This window comes from Triturus cristatus, chromosome 3_2 (assembly GCF_964204655.1).
Source record: "Triturus cristatus chromosome 3_2, aTriCri1.1, whole genome shotgun sequence".
NCBI lineage: Eukaryota > Metazoa > Chordata > Amphibia > Caudata > Salamandridae > Triturus > Triturus cristatus.
The window spans coordinates 1,180,449,962-1,180,471,017 of NC_140584.1; the positions used below are offsets into that span (position 1 = coordinate 1,180,449,962).

A 21,056-nucleotide genomic window follows, 5' to 3' on the forward strand; every position below is an offset into this window, starting at 1 on the left:
TTGAGATAAGGAATTGTGTGGCCAGTATAGTTCCCAGTTTCACTCTTTTTTTCACTGTTAACACACATAGCCACCAAGTTTCTCAGATTGATGGATGACTTGCTGATCCAGTCCAATTTTCTTCTTTGAATTTTTGGGCTTTCTTGTTTATCTCATTGAAAAAAATCAGGGCCACAAGTCCCGGAGTGCCAGGAAAAACCTGGACTGGAGCAGCAAGTTCCCCATGGACCTGAGAAATTTGTCATGGTTGCCATATCACTCGGCATGTGGATGGTCAGTGGACTGTGGATCATATGCGAAAAGGCATTTCTGCGGTCCCAGCGAATCGGGCCGTTTCCAACTGCAAAAATGCTTTTTCATATGTACAAAGCACAAATTGCAATTCAGTAACGTGTGTAATTTACAGATATGAGGATGAGGCAAAAAGATTTGCACCTGTCACTTTTAGCGACATATGTAGATCAAAGTAAGGGTGCAGCACGGATCTAGAAGATCAGCCTCCTAATCTTCCATGTCGGAGACCAGCTCCACAATGTCATTTAAAAAAGAATGATCAGCACACACCGTATCACAAAGTACAAATCGATTCATTTATATAATGCACAGACTCCTTCTGAATGTTTCTAAAATAATTTCTTCATTCTCATCTTATTCTTTTGTTAAGAACACTTTTCTTCTACTGTAGCCAACGCATTTCATCTCTTGAAAGAGACTTCTTCATGGCTACTTAATATTGTATTGGCCAATGTATTGATTGTTGGTCAGAAAAGACTCATAACTTCTTAACATAACGGCTAGCATTCACTGTATAGTCGAGTCTGAAGAGTCCTATGGTTTTCGTTGAAACATTTTTCCAGTTGTCACTAATATTTTACTATCGCCTAATGACATGGGCAAGTTCTATAATCAAACTTATACATTTTGTTATCTGCTTCTTTAGACACAAATCATGCCGACATCAAGATCATAGGCGAGAAGTCCGACAATCGACAATGGGTATTTGAACTGGAGAAGATCAAAACTTCCAGATGACCTCACCAGACTAAAAAGAGCTCCACACCAATCGCTGACCTCTATTTACCACTACTAATGCTTGTAACTGCAAGACCACCATCAGTAGGGCAACCAACACAAAGTGCTCCCCAAGGCTGTCAAAGACTGCAAACTCCTCTCCCAGATCCGACAGTTCTCGTTTCAGTCATCAAATGCTACGCCATCAATGCTTTCTTCACAGAGATCGACAAAATCAGATCCAAGATCAGTAGCACTTCCATGGCCCGTTCACTTCCAGCCATCCTCAAATGCATCATCACTATATGCACCTCCTCCAGTCTAGTCTAACACATGGGTGTCTCAAAACACTGAAATCTTGCAAGGCAACCACCTATGAAGATGTTGCCCTTTCTTCTTCCATCAACAAATTGTTCAAAGGAGAGGCACTCGCGCCTCTCTCCAAATTGTCCATGCCTCCCTAAGTCAAGGAGCATTACCTCACACCCCTGCGGCTTGTCAATCTTCCCCTGCTACAGAAACCATCCCTGGATTCACCCAATCCACCAACTTGTGCTCTATTACTCCTCTTCCATTCTTAGGGAAAAGCAATGAGTAAGAGGTCACCACCCAGCTACAGAAGCACATCAGCAAAAATAATCTTCTACAGGACCCCAATAAAGCTTCAACCACACGGCAGCACTTAGACAGCCACACTCCAAGCAGTTGACGATACCTTCCTCCTCAATGACCGGAATGACCCCTGCCTCCTGGTCCTGCCTGATCTCAATGCAGCTTTCAACATATCAGAGTCTGATCAACACCCTAAAACATGTATGGGCCATTCAGACACTATCTTGAAATGGTTTAAACCCAGCCTCACCAATTGACACCACCTCGTAGAAATATATTCCACAAGATCACAGACACGCCATCTCTGGCATAGTACACTGGGTCTCTACCCTCTCTACCTTCATATTTAACCTCTACATAAATCCCCGTGGCTCCATTAAACAGTAGCATCAAGATACATCAATACGTATATGATGCCCAACTCTACCAGAAATTATCCTCAACCAACGACATCCAGAGACTTAAATCCAGCCTCAAACGCATTCACTCTTACATGCCAACTAACTTCCTGGAGCATAACCCCACAGAGGCAGAATTTCTCCTGTTTGCCAGCAGCAGCAGACAATCACAGATTCAAGCCTTCCTCTCCAGCTTAAACCTTCAAAGCATCACCCCCAAGTGACAAACAATGCAAAATCTCATGGATTTACCCTCAACATAAACCCTCATTAAAGCAACACATCACCAGGTAGACTAAAAGAGCTCGGTTTCAACTGTCACTCTTGACAAAGAAGAAGAAGAAGCCATGGAAGAGGACTTCAGAACAATTGTACGAGCCCTAGTCCTCTCTAATCTGGACAGAGGCAATGTCCTGTTCTACTATTTCCCCAATACCACACTAGCAGCTTTCAAAGGCATACTACATGCAGCGGCATGGCACGTCAAAGGCTTGGAGGAATTCGATCACATCACTCCCAGATTAACGACCAACATTCGCTCCCCCTTCCAGTCTTGATCCGCCTCAGGACCAGCTACATCACGTATTCAAGATCCCAGCGCACCTACAAACAAATAAGCCATGTCTCAGGGTCAATGCCAGACAAGGAGACAAAACACTGCAAGAAGGACAAAACAGAAGGCAAGCCTTCTCTGTTTATTCTGCCAGTATCACCATCAGATCAGCACAGACTCTCCCATAGTTCAGAAAAAAGCTGAAAACAGACCTCTTCAATGAGCACGAGCCTGTACTGACAATCCACCCATAACCCTCCACCCAATGACTATCTTCCTGTGCCCATACTAGATTTGTGCTCTACAAACACCAAAACATACATAGAGGGGCGACTCCTCCTTAACGGCGAAGGAGCATCATCCCACTAGTCAGTCAGTAGTCTAGCAAATCACCGCGGACTGACTGTGCCGATGACAGCAGTGCAGGGTGGGGCCTGCCACTGCAGGGTGGAGCAGTAGGCGCAGTGTAAGTGTACATGTCTGTTTGTCGGGCCGTCTTAGGCTGGCCAAACAAACACGCACAGTTAGGTTTCTCAAACCCAGCTGTGTTACACAGCCAGAGTGGAGAAGCATCACAGGCGCTTAGGAACTGTGAGCAGCGAACCACGCCACTCAGACCAATACTGGCGCTCCTCTCATAGCATGAGAACAGCGCCAGGATTGGGTGTGGAGGTTGTGCCCCAGTGCATGCAGGGACCCGAGGGGAGCCGGAGAAGAGGACCCAGGCGGCTGCCATGCACTCAGGTAAGTTTATTTATTATTCCCCTGTCCCGACCTCCCACTTCAGTACTGCAGCAGCCGGCACTGCATCCATCCATCCATATATGCATTCAACATGGCCAACTTTGCAGAGATTTGGAGAAAGCTGGTGTGTAACTAGCTTTTTGGATACAAAAATGGATCTGAAGATGGTGCATACAGACCTAATGATGATGAGAAGTTAAAAAAGTGAAAAGTATTTTTTCACTTTTCTAATAAAAAAGAACTTAAACGTAGACAGGTTTGAGGAAGATTCTAACTGGAGGGCAGGGTTAGTGCCATTTTTAGGTCGAGCCTAGAGCAGCGCATGCGCTGCTTGCTCGACTTTTAGTAAGGGGGTTTTCAAAGTGCTACCCACAAGCTCTTCCTTGCCTTAAGCTTGCGTGCATGCGCAGCCGCCATCTGCCTTTCTTATCTCTTCCTCCGCATCGCTCGCCATTACTTTCACTTTCACTGCCGTGTCACTTTCACAGCCACTCGGCCATTGCTTGTCCTAAAAGGAACGTGTGTATTGGTAACTGTGCTACAGGCTACAGTAGCATGGAGTGTTATTTCTAGGCTTCCAATTTGCGTTAATTCGTAATTTCCAAGGGTGATATGTCATCCATATATTACAGAAAGTAGTTCACGGATGCTTTATCATGCTCGTAATATAATGGTTTTAGAATCATTGGTGTTTGTGAAGTAGCAGTCAGCTATTAGTCACGTTGAATCTAATTGACTTTAATATTCGCACAAACGTGTGGGTGACACTATTAACTAAAATATTGCCATGAGATGTCACTGCAGTACCACATATCACATGAGCTGTTTCTACTGCCTATACTTTGTTAAAATTAAGTTGTTCATAATCGTAGCTGTGGTCGAACAACCTCCATGCATCTATTTGATTATCACTCGAAGAAAATGGGGAAACCGGTTACATCTTTTTATTGAGTTTTAGCAGTGGGATCATGTAGGACAGTCTGCTGGCAAGAATGAAGCACTTGCCCAGCAGAACTTTCTCCTGAAACAGTGTTTAACTCTAAATTTGGTCAGTGCGTACTGAATATTTGAGTTCAGCTTAAGCGAAACCCGTTTATTTGACCTATTCATTTAAAGCTCTTTTTGCATATAACATTAACATATTGGACTCCATAAGGAGATTTATTTCCCAAATATTTTGAGGTCATTTAATTGTTAGCCTCTGCGTTTATGTACTTAAGTTGCTTTATACCTTAACAAATAATATTATTAAGCCACAGTGAAAATTAAAATGGTAGCCGAAATTATGCCTTCATAAACGTCTCTTCAAACCTTGTACTTTATTTGGATCTTTTAAAAAAAAAACATTTTTTATTGGAATTTATATTACAGCACAGCAAGAACCCAATTTTCATACATAGAAAAACAAACATAATCACCCAGCTAAGATGTACTCACGCAGCATAAAGGTTACAACTCATATAACAATAAAATAATAAATTCTCCTTCCACCTCAGGATGGGTTCCCAGATTCGAATCCCCAGTGCTCTACCGTTTTTACCCTTCCTTGCATAGATCCCCTTCTCGAGGTTATACACAGAGAGCAGCTTAGCTAACCACTGGTGCAGGGTTGGAGGTACTTTATCTAGCCAAGCTTTCGCAATACACATACGCAGAACCGACATGGCCACGAATAGAAAATAAAATGAGGGGCAATGTTCGGGCTCGCTGCTTATCCTAAGTATAATCCAAGTTGGCGCAGGGGAGATCTTGATCCCCAAGGATCTGTCCCGAAAGGTTTCAATAGCTCTATGTAGTGTATGCAACCGAGGACAAGATGCGAAAATATGAATTATATCCGCCTCTGAACTATTGCACCTTGGGCAAGTAATACCTATGGTACCCCCCCACTGAGCTATCCTTGCAGGTGTGTAATATAGGGAGTATATCGTCTTATACTGCTGGGCCTGCAGCACATAAAATAGTCCGCCCCAATTCCAGTGAATCTTGAAAGCAGTCTTGATCTATCCCCAGCTTCTCTGCCCATTTAGTGCCATATTTTCCCAAGTCATTCCCCTTAATTGCAGAGAACTCAGAGTAAAGCCTGCGGATAGTACAATCAGCCCCACCTTCTATGACATCCAAAATCTTATTTTTACTAAACCCAGCAGTTCCTCCCTGCTTATTGGCGAAGAAACTCCGCACTTGTAAATACTTGAAAAAATATTTCCCCTGGAAGGTAGTCATTCCTAACCATGTTGGTATATGCGTTGAACCTGCCAAGCCCGCATTTCTTACAATAGGATGCCCATATTTTATAGGCTGCCAGCAATGTTTTAAACTTCGTTCTTTTAAAGTAACTAGGATCAGTGTACTTAAGGAAGCAATTCTCCCCCTCCTTACCAATGAGTATCACATATATATATCAGCAGATCCAGATTTAACCTGTGGATCTTCCACCGCCCCACTTAGGAAACCCCGCATATACTGAAGGGCGGCTTCCCAATAATACATTTTAAAATCCGGAACCGCCAGCCACCCCTATCCCTAGGGAGTGTCATGAAGCGGAGCGCCATCCTCGTTTTACCATGTGCCCATATAAATCTATTAATTAGATGCTCCAACGCCAGAAACCATTTAGCCTCGAAAAAAAAGCGGGATTGCCCTGAATAAATATAGGATAATCATTTTAACCACATTCGTACGCCCAACGATCGACAACTGAAGGTTATGCATCCTGTCCAGATCTCTTTTAACTTTAGCAAGCACAGGCTCAATTTTCCTATCCACAGTATTATCAAGATCTGCCGATATACTGATCCCTAAATATACGGCTGAGTCGATCACTCGTACATCATTACAAAATGCCCTACTGTTCTTAATTATCTGAGTTTTAGAACCATTAAGCGCATAGCCTGAAGCCTGCCCGAATTCCTGGGCTTCTAACTCTACCTCTACTATAGCGCTAGCGGGCGTTGGAGTCACAATAGCTACATCATCTGCGTATGCCAACGTTTTAAAATCTCGCCCTTGAACTTTCAATGTCGGAATCCTATCATTCAATTCTAATTTACGAATCAATGCGTCAATGTATAATGCGAAAAGGAGTGGCGAGCATGGGCACCCTTGACGGGTCCCCCGCTTAATCTGGAGAGACGCAGTATAGCCTCTATTGATTCGAAGTCGGGCTGTGGGAGCTTTATAAAGAGCCTGAATTGCCCTAATGTACCCCTCCCCAATACCTCCCCACCTCATGACCATCCAGAGATAGTCTCAGGAGACCATATCAAATGCTTTTTCTGTATCCAACAACAAGACAGCCATAGGATCTCCTGAGACTTCTGCTGCATCGAAGAGGGTAATAACCTCACGTATACGTTGCTTCGTGTCCCTCCCTGGGATGAAGCCGTGCTGTGTAGGACTAAGCATTTCCCCAATAACTCTACAAAGTCTTAGAGCCATTGCGACCTAAATTTGCACTTAGATGACCCACTTGACTCAGTGGCCAACAGTCTACGATCTAATCTGCTGGCCATCGACCTGCGTCAGAAAGGCTTTCAACCGACGCATGTTAGGGGCCATCTCCTAGATCATATTTTTAGTAATCTAGAGAGCCTAACCTCCGAAACACCCGTACCTTTACCCTGGACCGATCGTTTTTTAGTACCCTTCGTATGGTCCACTAGCAACTCTCCTGTTCCACAAACCTACAATAAGCATTGGGGAAGAAAATGGACTTCACTCCCACTTGCTAAATGGAAATCGGCTCTTATTGAACAACCACCTCCGGAGGTATTGAATCCGGTCATAGCCACTACTAATTTCGACAACTGGATCTCCAGTACTCTTGACTCAGTCCTTCCAAAGGAATCCCTGCAACTAATAAATAGACCCAAAGTCGCTCCTTGGTACTCGCCTGCCCTTAGGACTAAGAAACAACTGTGTCGCAAATTAGAGAGAGCCTGTAGACAAGAATATTCGTACTTAAAAAAAGTGGAGTATCGAGCTGCTATAAAGCTCTACAAAAACGAAATCAAATCTGCCCAAGCACAATTCTATGAATCTAAAATCCATTCAGCTGCTAATTCCCCTAAGGAAATTTTCAAGAAAGCTAAATCTCTAATCTCTCTCCCTCCCTCCGAGCGCCAGTCACCTGACGGGGCAAAAACCCGCTGTAATAATCTAGCTACTTTCTTCTCCCAGAAGATTTTATCCATCTATTCCTCATTTTCCTCAGGATGTGATGACTCGACGCCCACCACCACAATGGATTCCAATGCCGTGATCCCGGGTTTATTGGACAAATTCCCGCTCCTAGATTCCACCTTATTGGATGGCATAATCCTTAAAGTCACCTCGGGATCCCCTAACGACCCAGCACCTCCCCAGACCCTCACTAGAGCCATTGACATCATTCGCCCTGCTATTCTCGGTGTCCTTAATGCTTCCATTATCTCGAACTCTGTTCCAGCCCCTTGGAAGTGTGCGATGGTGCGGGCCTTGTTGAAAAAGCCTACTTTAGATCAAAATAATCTAGCCAACTTCTGCCCCATCTCCCTACTCCCTTGGATGAGTAAACTACTTGAGAGGCACATTAACAACATTTTAGTAGACTATTTAGAATCTAACAATCTACTAAGTGCTTCCCAGACGGGCTTCCGCCCCCAGCACGGTACCGAAACCGCTCTTATAGCAGTAACAGAAGAGACAAGAGCCGTGCTGGACCGGGGAGGAAAAGCAGCCATCATTCTACTCGACCTCAGTGCTGCGTTCGACACTGTTAACCATGCCATTCTATTACATCGCTTGAAGGGCATGGGCGTGTCGGGCGCGGCCCTGGAATGGCTGACCTCCTTCCTGGATGAGCGTTTTTTCCAGGTATTTGAGGGCGAGATGGTCTCGTCTAAGCAACCACTCAGCTGTGGGGTTCCGCAGGGCTCGTCCCTGAGCCCCACCCTTTTTAATATTTACAGGTTGCAAACATAGTTCAGCCCTTTGGTGTGCGTATTGTCACCTACGCAGACGACACCCAACTGGTGGTCTCCTTGGACCACACTGAGGGGTCGTCCAACACCTTAGGTCGATGCCTAGAGGCCGTTGCTGAGTGGATGCATTCGTCCTGTCTGAAACTTAATGGAGAGAAGACAGAGATCATGTTATTAGGCAACCCTCCATCCTCCACACTGGCTTCCATTTGGCCTACATGTCTTGGCTCTCCCCCCCTCCCCAAATCCCAGATAAAGTGCCTTGGTGTCTGGCTTGATAGTGCGCTAGATTTCTCGGTTCAAGCTAACAAAACTGCCTCCACCTGTGTAGGGCTAATGAAAATGCTTCGCAAAGTCCTTCCTCTACTTCCTTTTCAGGCCAGGAGAGTTATGATCCAGGCTCTGATCCTCTCCCGCCTTGATTATGGGAATGCTTTATACTTGGGTGCTCCCGCAACAGTGATCAATAGGCTCCAAGTTACCCAAAACTGTGCCGCCCGACTTTTGTTTAACATCTCCCGCTGGCAGTCAGCCAAGAAAGCTCTAAAGGAGCTGCACTGGCTTCCGATGGCTGCCAGAGCACAGTTTAAGGCCATGTGCATTCTGCACAAATCTTTTAATCAAACTGGCCCTGCCATTCTGTCTCCCTTTGTGGTGCCCTACGTCCCTTCTAGATCCCTTTGTTCCGGTTCACTGCACCTAGCAACTATAACAAAGGTCATAAAAGCTCGATGGGGTGGCCGTTCCTTCTCTCACACTGCTGCCAGACTTTGGAACTCCCTTCCCCTGGACATGAGACAGATCAACAATCGGCTGGCATTTAGGAAAGCCCTAAAAACGCATTTGTTCGCCAAAACGTGTTAATGCATCTTAGAGCCGTCATAGGACTCTGCTTAAAGAGCGACGAGGCCTCCGGGCAGTTACGCGCTATATAAATATAATTTTTCTTTTAATTTCATTTCATTGCTTTAGAGTAATTTTTTGCGTCTGCGTTCATAAGGGTTATAGGTCTGTAAGACCCTGGTTCTAAAGGCGTTTTACCCTTTTTCAATATTATCACTGTATCTGCTCCGGCCCATGAGCTCGGTATGGAGACTCCACCTTGTGCCTGCACTATCGTAGCCACCAGGTCCGGGCGTAGAACCTCATGAAAGGCTTTGTAGAACTCGATAGCGATCTGGTCGGGACCTGCCGCTTTACCCGAAGGAAGGTTGCTTAATGCTGTAGTAATCTCTTCAAGGGTCAGAGGTGCTTCAAGTGCCGCCCTATCCTCCTCAGAGAGCAAAGGAGCTGATATATCCTTGAGATACTCTTGAATAACTATTAAGTCCCTTGGCAAATCCTCATTATATAATCCAGCGTAAAACTGTCTAAAAACATCCCGGATCGCTCCAGAATCCGTTACTGTAGCTCCTCTGCCATCTGAAATCTCCCTTACCTCCCCTGCGGCTGCCTTCTGCCTTGTGCGTATCGCCAGAGTGTGCCCCACCGCTCACTTAATTCGTGACATTGCTCTTTCTTAATTAAAAAATTAGCAGCCGCCTTACTGGCAATCCTCTCATTCACTTCTGCTTTTGTAGCTACGATTTTAAGGAGCGCTTGATCAAGAGGTTCCCCTTGAAGGATTGCTACATTCAATTCCTCCTCTGCGTCAGCCACAGCATTAACGAGCTTCTTTAATCTTAACTCTTCCTGTTTTTGCTAATATAAGCTAAAGCTCAAGGTTTCCCCACAAATGCCTGCCTTAAAGGCATCCCAAGAGACCCCAGAAGAGGTAGTTCCTCTATTAATCTCCCAGAAAGCTAGAATCCAGTCATTCATATGTTTTATACATCTTTCATCCTTTAGCAGTACTCTCTCAAAAGTCCATGTATTTTCCCGCCTGACTACTTTTGTGAGTTTTAATGTTAGTATCAATGGATTATTGTCTGAGATAATCTGGGGAAGTTTCTCAATCTGGGCTCTTGACACCAGGGAGATAGAAATGAAAAAATAATCCAGTCTCACACAGACCTTGTGCGGGGCTGAATAGTGAGTACTGCCATTATCTACAGGGTTTAAACGTACCCACACATCAGTTAAAGAATTATGCCGAGCCATGTTCACTATTGCACGACATGTATTTTTTTTACGACCAAGATAACAATGCCCAGCTTCTGTACCCAGGCCACCAGGCCCATTGATATTAAAATCCCCACACAGGATGACCGGCTCAGGCCATAAGGCTAATTCTGAATCCAAGAGCTCAAATATATCCGGGTCATCCTCCGTAGATCCATACACCGACCCTATAGTCAAAATTCCCCCATTTATTATGCATTCAAGGAGAACCCATCTACCCCATTGATCCTCAATCTTTCTATTAACTATAAAATCTTTTTTTTTAGCTAATATGGCAACCCCCCTGGTCTTAGCCCCCTGTTTTGTATAGGCAAGCAAAGTATACCCCAGTTGTTCTAACAAATAGCCCCTTGTCCCCTGAATATGCGTCTCCTGTAGACAAACTAGGTCCAATCGCATTGATCTGAGAACAGCCGTAACTCGTTGCCTTTTAAGGTGATCATTAAGTCCACAAATATTAATCGAGGCAATCTGTACACATTAGAATACATCAAATACCTGTCCCAATTTTTTAATCATAGAATCTTGGATATCGTGCTGTGCTGTACTGTATGTGCCCCCCCTCATCCCCCAATCCCCCCTTGACAGATGGACCCCTCCCCCTGAACCCCCCGACCCCCTTACAGGCAAAAAGGTCACTCATGACCCAAGTGTGACCGCTTAGCTCGCAGCGATCGCAGCCTCCCCCCTTTCCGGTATTCTGACCAATTGTATCCCTAAGTCGTACCCTGTGAGACCATGTCTAGAAATACCTAATAATGAAAAAGAATAAACCCCAAGAGCCCCCGGAGGGAACAGCACCAAAAAGACAAACCCCCTAATACTGCCTACCTCTGGGCTCACTACCTCATCCCGCCTTCTGTTCCTTCAGCTCAGCCATATACTGTTGGGCTTTGACCTCGGAAAAAAACATTCTAACTTGCCCTTTGGTAATCACCATAAGCCTTGCAGGATACAGTAAGCAAGCCTCGGACCCAAGACCCTGAAAGGGAGCTATCAATTGCCTTAACCTCCACCTTCTTTCTACGGTGACGTGGCAGAAGTCAGGACGGGCGAAGAATGAGATATCGTTAAATGTGCGCCTAGATTCTGGCTTTGCCTTCTCCATGACTTCTTGTCTAAGAAGATAATTACCCACATAGACCAAGATCGCCCTAGGCCTTTCAACTTGAGACGCCCCATAGCTTTTCTTTTGGGTCAAAGGAAATCGGTGAGCTCTCTGTACCTCGTTCTCCAAGTTCCAAGAGGCCATATCGGAAAAGGCACCCTTCAAGAGATTGACAACAAACAACCTGACATCCTGCCCTTCAGCCCCTTCCGCCACCCCCAACAGCCTTATGTTATTCCGCTGCTGGCGGTTCTCAAAATCCTCCAGCTTCCACTGAACGTCCTCAGCCACCTTCTCTTGTGCTTGTATAAAAGTCTGCCATCTGCTAACGTCATCCTCCAATCTTCCTGTTCTTTCCACCACGTGAGCAACCCTATCTGCCATGTCTTCATACAATTTGTTCATTTTCCTCAGTGAGCTTTGTATCTTTTTAGTTGCCTGCTTGGCCCTCCGACTCTCTGTCCTAGCTTCACCCTGCATTTGCTTTAGAGTAGTGTAGAGAAGATCCAGTGAGGTGGGCTGAGGAGGACTGTTCGGTGTGTTCTGTGCCGCCTGATTATTGCCACTACCATTATCTTGATACAGCTGTGAAGTAGCTGAATAGTCCCAGACGAGCTTCCTGGCAGTTCCGGTGTTAGAGGGGCTATCAGGTACTTTTGTCTTTAATTTGGTCCTCTTTTTCTGCTGAGGTGCCATTGCCTTCTGTACAGACGAACTCTCTGCAGAATCCGCCAGATAGGCTCCCTTCACTTGAGAGGAGTGAGTCCGAGTCATCATTCAGAGAGAAAAAACAGTCTCCATAAGGTGACCCCGTGCCCCCCTGGCCTGTGATAGCCCTTGAAACTGTACGATATTTGTAAAATCAGAGGGCCCTGAGGGATTTAGTAGGGGTCTGAACTTCTGCCCACTCACATCATCCTGCGGTAGGGCTGGCTCTCCTCCCGCTATTGTTCCGGTGGCTTCCACCACATCACCACCGGTTTCAGTTACCGCTGAGTCGCCTACCTTACTGGAGTGATCTTCGTGGATCGAGCCCATTACCTCTGCGCTCGGCTTCTCTTGACTAGAGTCTGCCCCAGGGATTGCCAGCAACACTGTATCCGTGCGTTGCCTAGATACCGGATTTTCAGCGTCCTCGAGGCCCGTTTCACCAGCTCCGGCTTCCATACCCTCCACTGGCTTTGCGGCGAAGGACTCTGCTAATGTAGGCTGACGTAGTGAGCATTCCTTGGTTTTGTTCGGATCCTTCCCCGATTTTACTGCCGGTGCAGCTTTTCGTACTGCATCGACGAGGTCTTTGCTGCCGGCGGCCACAATGCTGCCGCCACAGCCCTGCTGATCGATCGCTTTCTTAATGAGTGTCTGGCACACCGTCCCTGTACTGCGCTGCCCTGGGACCGGAGCCGGCGTGTCCTTAATCGATTCTTTGGCGGCTCCTGGGTCTTTCTGGTCCTTTAGCTGCTTCGGTCCTGTGTCCGGTTCTCTGTCGCTGAAACAACCCTGCAATTCGTTCGAGGCTATGCTGGCCAAGTATCACAAACGACGCCACAGGGTACAACAGCCACCGACACCGTACAGGATCTTATTGCCACACAGCCGAGGGGTAATTCTTCAGAGTAGGGAACATCAACATTCTTTTAACTCGCCATCGTAGGTCAGAAAGGAGGGAGAGAGATCTGCGACTGGACGCTACGGCCTGACAGCGCCCATCTTGCCTCCGTACTTTATTTGGATCTAAAGGCTTTTTTCCATATAAGGTAACATTATTTTTATTTTGTAGTTCCAATAGATATCTCCCACAGTTTTCATACTTGAACCCCTACATTGAACTGTATCCTGAAAATATATCATTGGCTACCCCCACTCAGTCTTGCCTGGGGTGCCAGTCCAGAGTGGATAAACATGATGTTGCAGTAGCACTCTGGAAATTACCTGTTGACTGCATATTTCAGATTATTTTTCTTGAGCTTTCTCTTATGTGGGGTCCTGGGCAGTTGGGAATCCCCTCAATGATTTTAGTGAGGTTTGGTCACCTTTTCACATGTTTTATGTCATTACCTAAATCATATGGCTTCAAACCATGAACAACTTGTTGCTGGCACAGGTTAGTTATTGGCCCTTCGTCTGGTGTTTGAGTAATGATCATGACGCTGCATCATGTGACCTTTGCCAGTGCATTCATTCAAAGTCCCTCAGGGAGAGGCTTAACTTTGTTTATGGCTTCTCTGAAGGAAAAGTCCAAGATTTTCTCAAAGCCCAGTACTAGGTCAAGATTGCGACCCTGTCCCTCAGAAGACAGGCAGTAGAAGCATAAAAGATCATTGCTTCTCTAACTACATAAAAAGGGAAATTATCACTAATCATCCTCTTGATCTGAGCCGGCGCATGATCTATACAACCAGCGTGAAAGCTTCACTAAAAAAAGTTGGGGTGGCTTAAGCCAAGCCACAACCTGCTCTACTCTTCCGGTGTCACAGTAAAGCTCATGAGAATATCGTCCAGCACCTTTGGGACTTCTAGCGGCTCATCTGTCTCTAGAGAGTCCGATAATTTGAGAATCTAAAAGTAAACTGAAGCACAGTACCATCCCTTCAAACCTTATGGGTAAGGAATCAAAGAAGCTAGACACACTTAATAAAAAGGCGTTCAAGTTGGGTAGTTCAGACCATCCATTTATCAGTACTACTTGCGAGATACTATAATTCACAAAGGGCATAAGTGTAAGAGTAAACAACAGAAGTGCTAATACTGCTAATGTTTCAACCTCAAATAGACTTGTGAGGATACATTTTGAGGAATTACAAAATGCATGGAATAATTTCTTTTTCCGATTTAATCAATAAATTTCATAATATAACTATTATGAAATTTATTGATTAAATCAGAAAAAGAAATTATTCCATGCATTTTGTAATTCCTCAAAATGTTTCCTCACAAGTCTATTTGAGGTTGAAACAGTAGCAGTATTAGCACTTCTGTTGTTTACTCTAATACGGGCTCGGCTTTACTGCTCCAGGCCCACCTCCTAATTTGGTTTATGCTTTGTGAATTATAGCCTTCCAAGTTTCTTCTTTGACTGACTATCCTAAGTCAACATTTAAATAACTTCATCAAGACTCCAGAACAGGCGATTCATACTGGTGTTGAATCTGTTCATGAAGTGGTTCACTTATTGGGGTTTGGAATTGTTCTCTAGGGAAGCAGTGATAACTGCCTCCTCAAATGACATGCAGTCTCTATGAATTGACATGCCTTTTTTGATAATTTTAGAGCTGATATCTCATTTCTTGAAGCTCTCCAAGAACAATATTACAGTCTAGTGGGCCACAGCTCAAAACCAACATCAATTTGTTGTCATCGGCTAGAGGCCTGTCCTCCACAAACCCACTCTGATTCCTTTCACAAGTTGGAGCACCCTACACTTGTTCACGGTCTAGTGGCAGCATTTCTTCAGAAATGGCAGAAAATAACTATCATTCTTGAAGTGACTGCCACTATTCCTACCCCACACCCCATCCCCCTACACCACCATGAAGGACACTGCAGCTATATTAGGATTCCAGCTGTTGACTGTTAGGTATTGATGGTTCCACAGCTGCTTTGTTGGATAGTTTCCTTGGACTGCCAGGGCACCTGTTTTCACATTAGTATTCCATCTCAGATAATTCCTCAGGTTTACTTTGGGGGGGGGGGTCAACATTTTCATTTTTGGTGATAACCTTTGGATTGTCCCCTACTTTGAGAGTGTTCCCAAAAACCATGTTATTAGCAGTAGCTCAGTTGTGAAGAGCTTCAATTGTGGAATATCCCTACCTCGATTATAGGTTGATTAGGGCATCCACCCCAAATGTTATTTTTTATCATGAACCTGGATGTTATAACCACACCTTTGCTTCACTTGGGCCAGCCTATGATTTTTGAAAGGTTTTGCTTCAACCTTGTTCCGTATCGTAAATGACAATGGTTCACTTTGGACTCATTTATATATACTCTGCAACTTAATGGTCACAAAATTACAGACAATATCACTTGTTTAACCAAACGGCAAAAAGGCTAGCAGGACTGAAATCAATTTAATATATAATTGGTTTGCTCCAAGTATACTACACTGCAAACATGAGTGCTCAGAGGGATCACACAGTCATGGAAAGACATTAAAAAACAAGCATTGGCATAGCCAATAGGTCTCGCCTTTGGGACCTTATAAGTATTTAATTATGCAGCACAATATCCTTGGTGCAACATCAACTGTTGCATGGCTAAACACTTATAATGTCCCAAAGGCGAGACCTATTGGCTATGCCAATGCTTGTTCTACCTGGAGCTAAACTGTAAATTTTCAAAAAGGTGCCAATAAAGCAAATGAAAATAAATCAGGAAAATTAACTTTATTAGGAGAACAATACAAAAGAGTAAAAGATGTGTCCCATAGTGAACACTGATTGCTTTCCAATATTCGATGAATCAATGCAGGTTTAAAATACACATTGTTTAATTTTACTAAATAAAAACGATAATAGAGACAAAGAAGAAATACAAAGGATAAAAGGACAATTAAAACAGAAGAGCAATCTCAAATGATCACACAGGGAACTATATTCCCCCTTGACATTAGTAAAATGTGGCATTAAAATATCTGTATTTCTTAAAATGTATCTCAGGGGTTCAAAGAGAACACTCCAAGGACCAGGAAGCGATCCCTTGCGCGAGTGTAAGCAGTGATGTAATGTCTGCACTACACAGGCCCTGGCCAGTACAGGGCATCGGCACACTGGATGCACCAGGCCTGGCGAGGCACAGGCCTCAGCGGGACCCACAGGGCTGGTCAGGAAAAGAGCCCCCTGGCCTTCTTCCGTTTAGGTTTTGAGACGGGTGAGCTCTGGGTCTGCGCAGCCGCAGGAGTAGGAGGAACCTGAAAGAGAAAGAATACATGAATCACATGGACAAGTGCACAGGTCTGCAAACCCTGGTCACGCAAAGCACACAAACATACTGGCAGCAATGGAGGAACCCCCTCCCCCATATTCATATCGTCCTGCCAACACTGCAACCCAGGCCTGCTCCCAGCACACTGTCCACACAGGCAGAGCTCCTGCCCCATCCCAAAGCAGTGTAGACACCTGGATGGTCCCAGCATACTGTCCATACCAGCACAACCCCTGCCTGATCCCAGCACACTGTCCACACTGGCACAACCCCTGCCTGATCCCAGCATACTGTCCACACTGGCACAACCGAGGTGTGATCCTAGCTCAACGTCCACAGTGGCACAGCCCTGCCAGATGCCAGCACACTATCCACACCGATCCAAACACACTGGCCACAACGACACAACCCATGTCTGATCCCAGCATACTGTCCATATCGACACAACCCCTGCCTGATCTCAGCAGTGTCCACATTTGCACAACCCCTGCCTGATCCCAGCATACTGTCCACACTGGCACAACCGAGGTGTGATCCTAGCACAACGTCCACAGTGGTACAGCCCTGCCAGATACCAGCACACTATCCACACCGACACAACCCATGACTGATCCAAACACACTGTCCACACCAACACAACCCATGTCTGATCCCAGCACAGTGTCCACGCCGACACAACCCATGTCTGACCCTAGCACACTGGCCACGCCGACACAACCCATGTGAGATCCCAGCACACTGGCCACGCCGAAACAACCCATGTGAGATCCCAGCACACTGTCTAAACTGAAACAACTACTGCCAGATCCCAGCACACTATCTACACCAACACAACCCATGTCTGATCCAAACACACTGTCCACACCGACACAACCCATCTCTGATCCCAGCCCAGTGTCCAAGATGACACAACCCATGTGTGACCCTAGCACACTGGCCATGTCGACACAACCCATGTGAGATCCCAGCATACTGTCCATACCGACACAACCCCAGCCTGATCCCAGCATACTGTCCTTACCGACACAACCCCTGCCTGATCCCAGCACACTGTCCACACTGGCACAACCCATGTCTCATCCAAATACACTGTCCACACCGACACAACCCATGTCTGATCCCAGCACAGTGTCCACGCCAACACAACTCATGTCTGACCCAAATACACTGTCCACACCGACACAACCCATGTCTGACCCAAGCCCACTGGCCACGCCGACACAACCCATGTGAGATCCCAGCACACTGTCCACACAGACACAACCCATGTCTGATCCCAGCACACTGTCTAAACTGAAATACCTCCTGCCAGATCCCTGCACACCATCCACACCGACACAACCCATGACTGATATAAACACACTGTCCACACCGACACAACCCATGTCTGATCCAAACACACTGTCCACACCGACACAACCCATGTCTGATCCCAGCACAGTGTCCACGCCGACAGAACCCATGTCTGACCCTAGCACACTGGCCACGCCGACACAAACCATGTGAGATCTCAGCACACTGTCCACACCGACACAACCCATGTCTGATCCCAGCACACTGTCCACATCGACACAACCCATGTCTGATCCCAGCACACTGTCCACATCGACACAACCCATGTCTGATCCCAGCACACTGTCCACACCGACACAACCCATGTCTGATCCCAGCATACTGTCTAAACTGAAACAACTCCTGCCAGGTCCCAGCACACTATCCACACCGACAACCTATGTCTGATCCCAGCACACTGTCCATGCCGACACAACCCATGTCTGACCCTAGCACACTGGCCACGCCGACACAAACCATGTGAGATCCCAGAACACTGTCCACGCCGACAAAACCCATGTCTGATCCCAGCAAACTGCCCACACCGAAAAAACCCATGTCTGATCCCAGCACACTGTCCACACCGACACAACCCACGTCTGATCCCAGCACACTGTCCACGCTGACACAACCCATGTCGGGTCCCAGCACACTGTCCACACCGACAACCCAGGTCTGATCCAATCACACTGTCCACACCGACTCAACCCAGGTCTGATCCAAACACACTCTCCACACAGACACTGTCCACACCGACACAACCCAAGTCTGATCCCAGCACACTGTCCACACCGACACAACCCATGTCTGATCCCAGCACACTGTCCACACCGACACAACCCATGTCTGGTCCCAGCACACTGTCCACACCGACACAACCCATGTCTGGTCCCAGCACACTATCCACACCGACACAACCCATGTCTGATCCCAGCACACTGTCCACGTCGACACAACCCATGTCTGACCCTAGCACACTGACCATGCTGACACAAACCATGTGAGATCCCAGCACACTGTCCACGCCGACAAAACCTATGTCTGATCCCAGCACACTGTCCACACCGAAAAAACCCATGTCTGATCCCAGCACACTGTCCACATCGACACATCCTAGGTCTGATCCAATCACACTGTCCACAGCGACACAACGCATGTCTGATCCAAACACACTGTCCACACCGACTCAACCCAGGTCTGATCCAAACACCCTGTCCACACTGACACAACCCAGGTCTGTTCCAAACTCACTGTCCACACCGACACAAACCAGGTCTGATCCCAGCACACAGTCCACGTCGACACAACCCATGTCTGCTCCCAGCACACTGTCCAAACTGAAACCGCTCCTGCCAGATCCCAGCACACTATGCACACCGACACAACCCAGGTCTGATCCCAGCACACTGTCCACACCAAAACAACCCATGTCTGATCCAAACTCACTGTCCACGCTGACACAACCCATGTCTGATCAAAGCAAACTGTCTAAACAAACAACTCCCGCCAGATCCCAGCACACTTCCCACACCGACACAACCCATGGCTGATCCTAGCCCACTGTCCACACTGACACAACCCATCTCTGATCCCAGCACACTGGCCACGCCGACACAATCCATGTCTGATCCCAGCACACTGTCCACACGGACACAACCCATGGCTGATCCCAGCACACTGTCCATGCCGAAACAACCCATGCCTGATCCCAGCACACTATCCACACCGACAACCCATGTCTCATCCAAACTCACTGTCCACACCGACACAACCCAGGTCTGATCCCAGCACACTGGCCAGGCCGACACAACCCATGTCTGGTCCCAACAAACTAGCCACACCGACACAACCCATGTCGAATCCAAACTCACTGTCCACACCGACACAACCCATGTCACATCCCAGCACACTGTCCACGCGGACAAAACCCATGGCTGATCCCAGCACAGTGTCCACGCAGACACAACCCATGTCTGCCCCTAGCACACTGGCCACGCCCACACAAACCATGTGAGATCCCAGCACACTGTCCACACCGACACAACCTATGTCTGAGCTCAGCACACTGTCCAAACCGACAAAGCCCAGGTCTGAGCTCAGCACACTGTCCACACTGCCACAACCCATCCCTGATCCCAGCACACTGTCCATACCGACACAACCCAGGTCTGATCCCAGCACACTGTCCACGCCGACACAGCCCGTGTCTGATCCCAGCACACTGTCCACGCTGACACAACCCATGTCTGATCCCAGCACACTGTCCACATCGACACAAACTAGGTCTGATCCAATCACACTATCCACAGCGACAACGCATGTCTGATCCAAACACACTGTCCACACCGACTCAACTCAGGTCTGATCCAAACACACTCTCCACACATACACTGTCCACACCGACACAACCCAGGTCTGATCCAAACACCCTGTCCACACTGACACAACCCAGGTCTGATATAAACTCACTGTCCACACCGACACAACCCAGGTCTGATCCCAGTACACTGTCTAAACTGAAACAACTCCTGCCAGATCCCAGCACACTGTCCACACCGACACAACCCCTGTCTGATCCCAGCACACTGTCCACACCGACAAAACCCATGCCTGATCCTAGCACACTGTCTAAACTGAAACAACTCCTGCCAGATCCCAGCACACTATCCACACTGACACAACCCATGTCTGATCCCAGCACTCTGGCCACACCGACACAATCCATGTCTGATCTCAGCACACTGTCCACGCGGACCCAACCCAGGTCTGATCCCAGCACAATGTCCATGCGGACACAACCCATGTCTGATCCAAACAAACTATCCACACCGACACAACCCATATCAGATCCAAACTCACTGTGCACACCGACACAACCCATGTCTGATCCCAGCACACTGTCCACAACCCATGGCTGGTCCCAGCACACTGTCCACGCCGACACAACCCATGTCTGATCTCAGCACACCATCCATACCGACACAACCCATGTCTGATCTCAGCATACTGTCCACACTGACACAACCCATGTCTGATCCTAGTACATTGTCCACACTGACAACCCATATGTGAGCCCAGCACACTGTGCACGCCGACACACCCCATGTCTGATCCCAGCACAATGTCCACGCCCACACAGACACAACCCATGTCTGATCCAAACACACTGTCCACACTGACACAACCCAGGTCTGATCCAAACTCACTGTCCACACCGACACAACCCAGGTCTGATCCCAGCACACTGGCCATGCGGGCACAAACCCTTGCTGATACCAGCACCCTAT

At 47.0% G+C, this 21,056-nt stretch overlaps 1 protein-coding gene across 7 annotated transcripts in view; it reads right to left on the minus strand.

Annotated features, from left to right (window-relative positions):
* The window catches only part of NHEJ1 (non-homologous end joining factor 1), a 1,170,625-nt gene that overhangs the window by 61,318 nt on the left and 1,088,251 nt on the right, over window positions 1-21,056 (minus strand). For 6 of the 7 annotated variants that reach the window (XM_085650079.1, XM_085650082.1, XM_085650081.1 and 3 more), the window contains one exon: window positions 15,881-16,423. The exons of the other annotated variant lie outside the window; for it this stretch is intronic. In XM_085650079.1, the coding sequence (XP_085506205.1) occupies window positions 16,337-16,423 (87 nt within the window). In that variant the 3' untranslated portion in view covers window positions 15,881-16,336. Of the gene's footprint in view, window positions 1-15,880; window positions 16,424-21,056 lie in introns of those variants that run through there. 7 annotated transcript variants of the gene reach the window in all.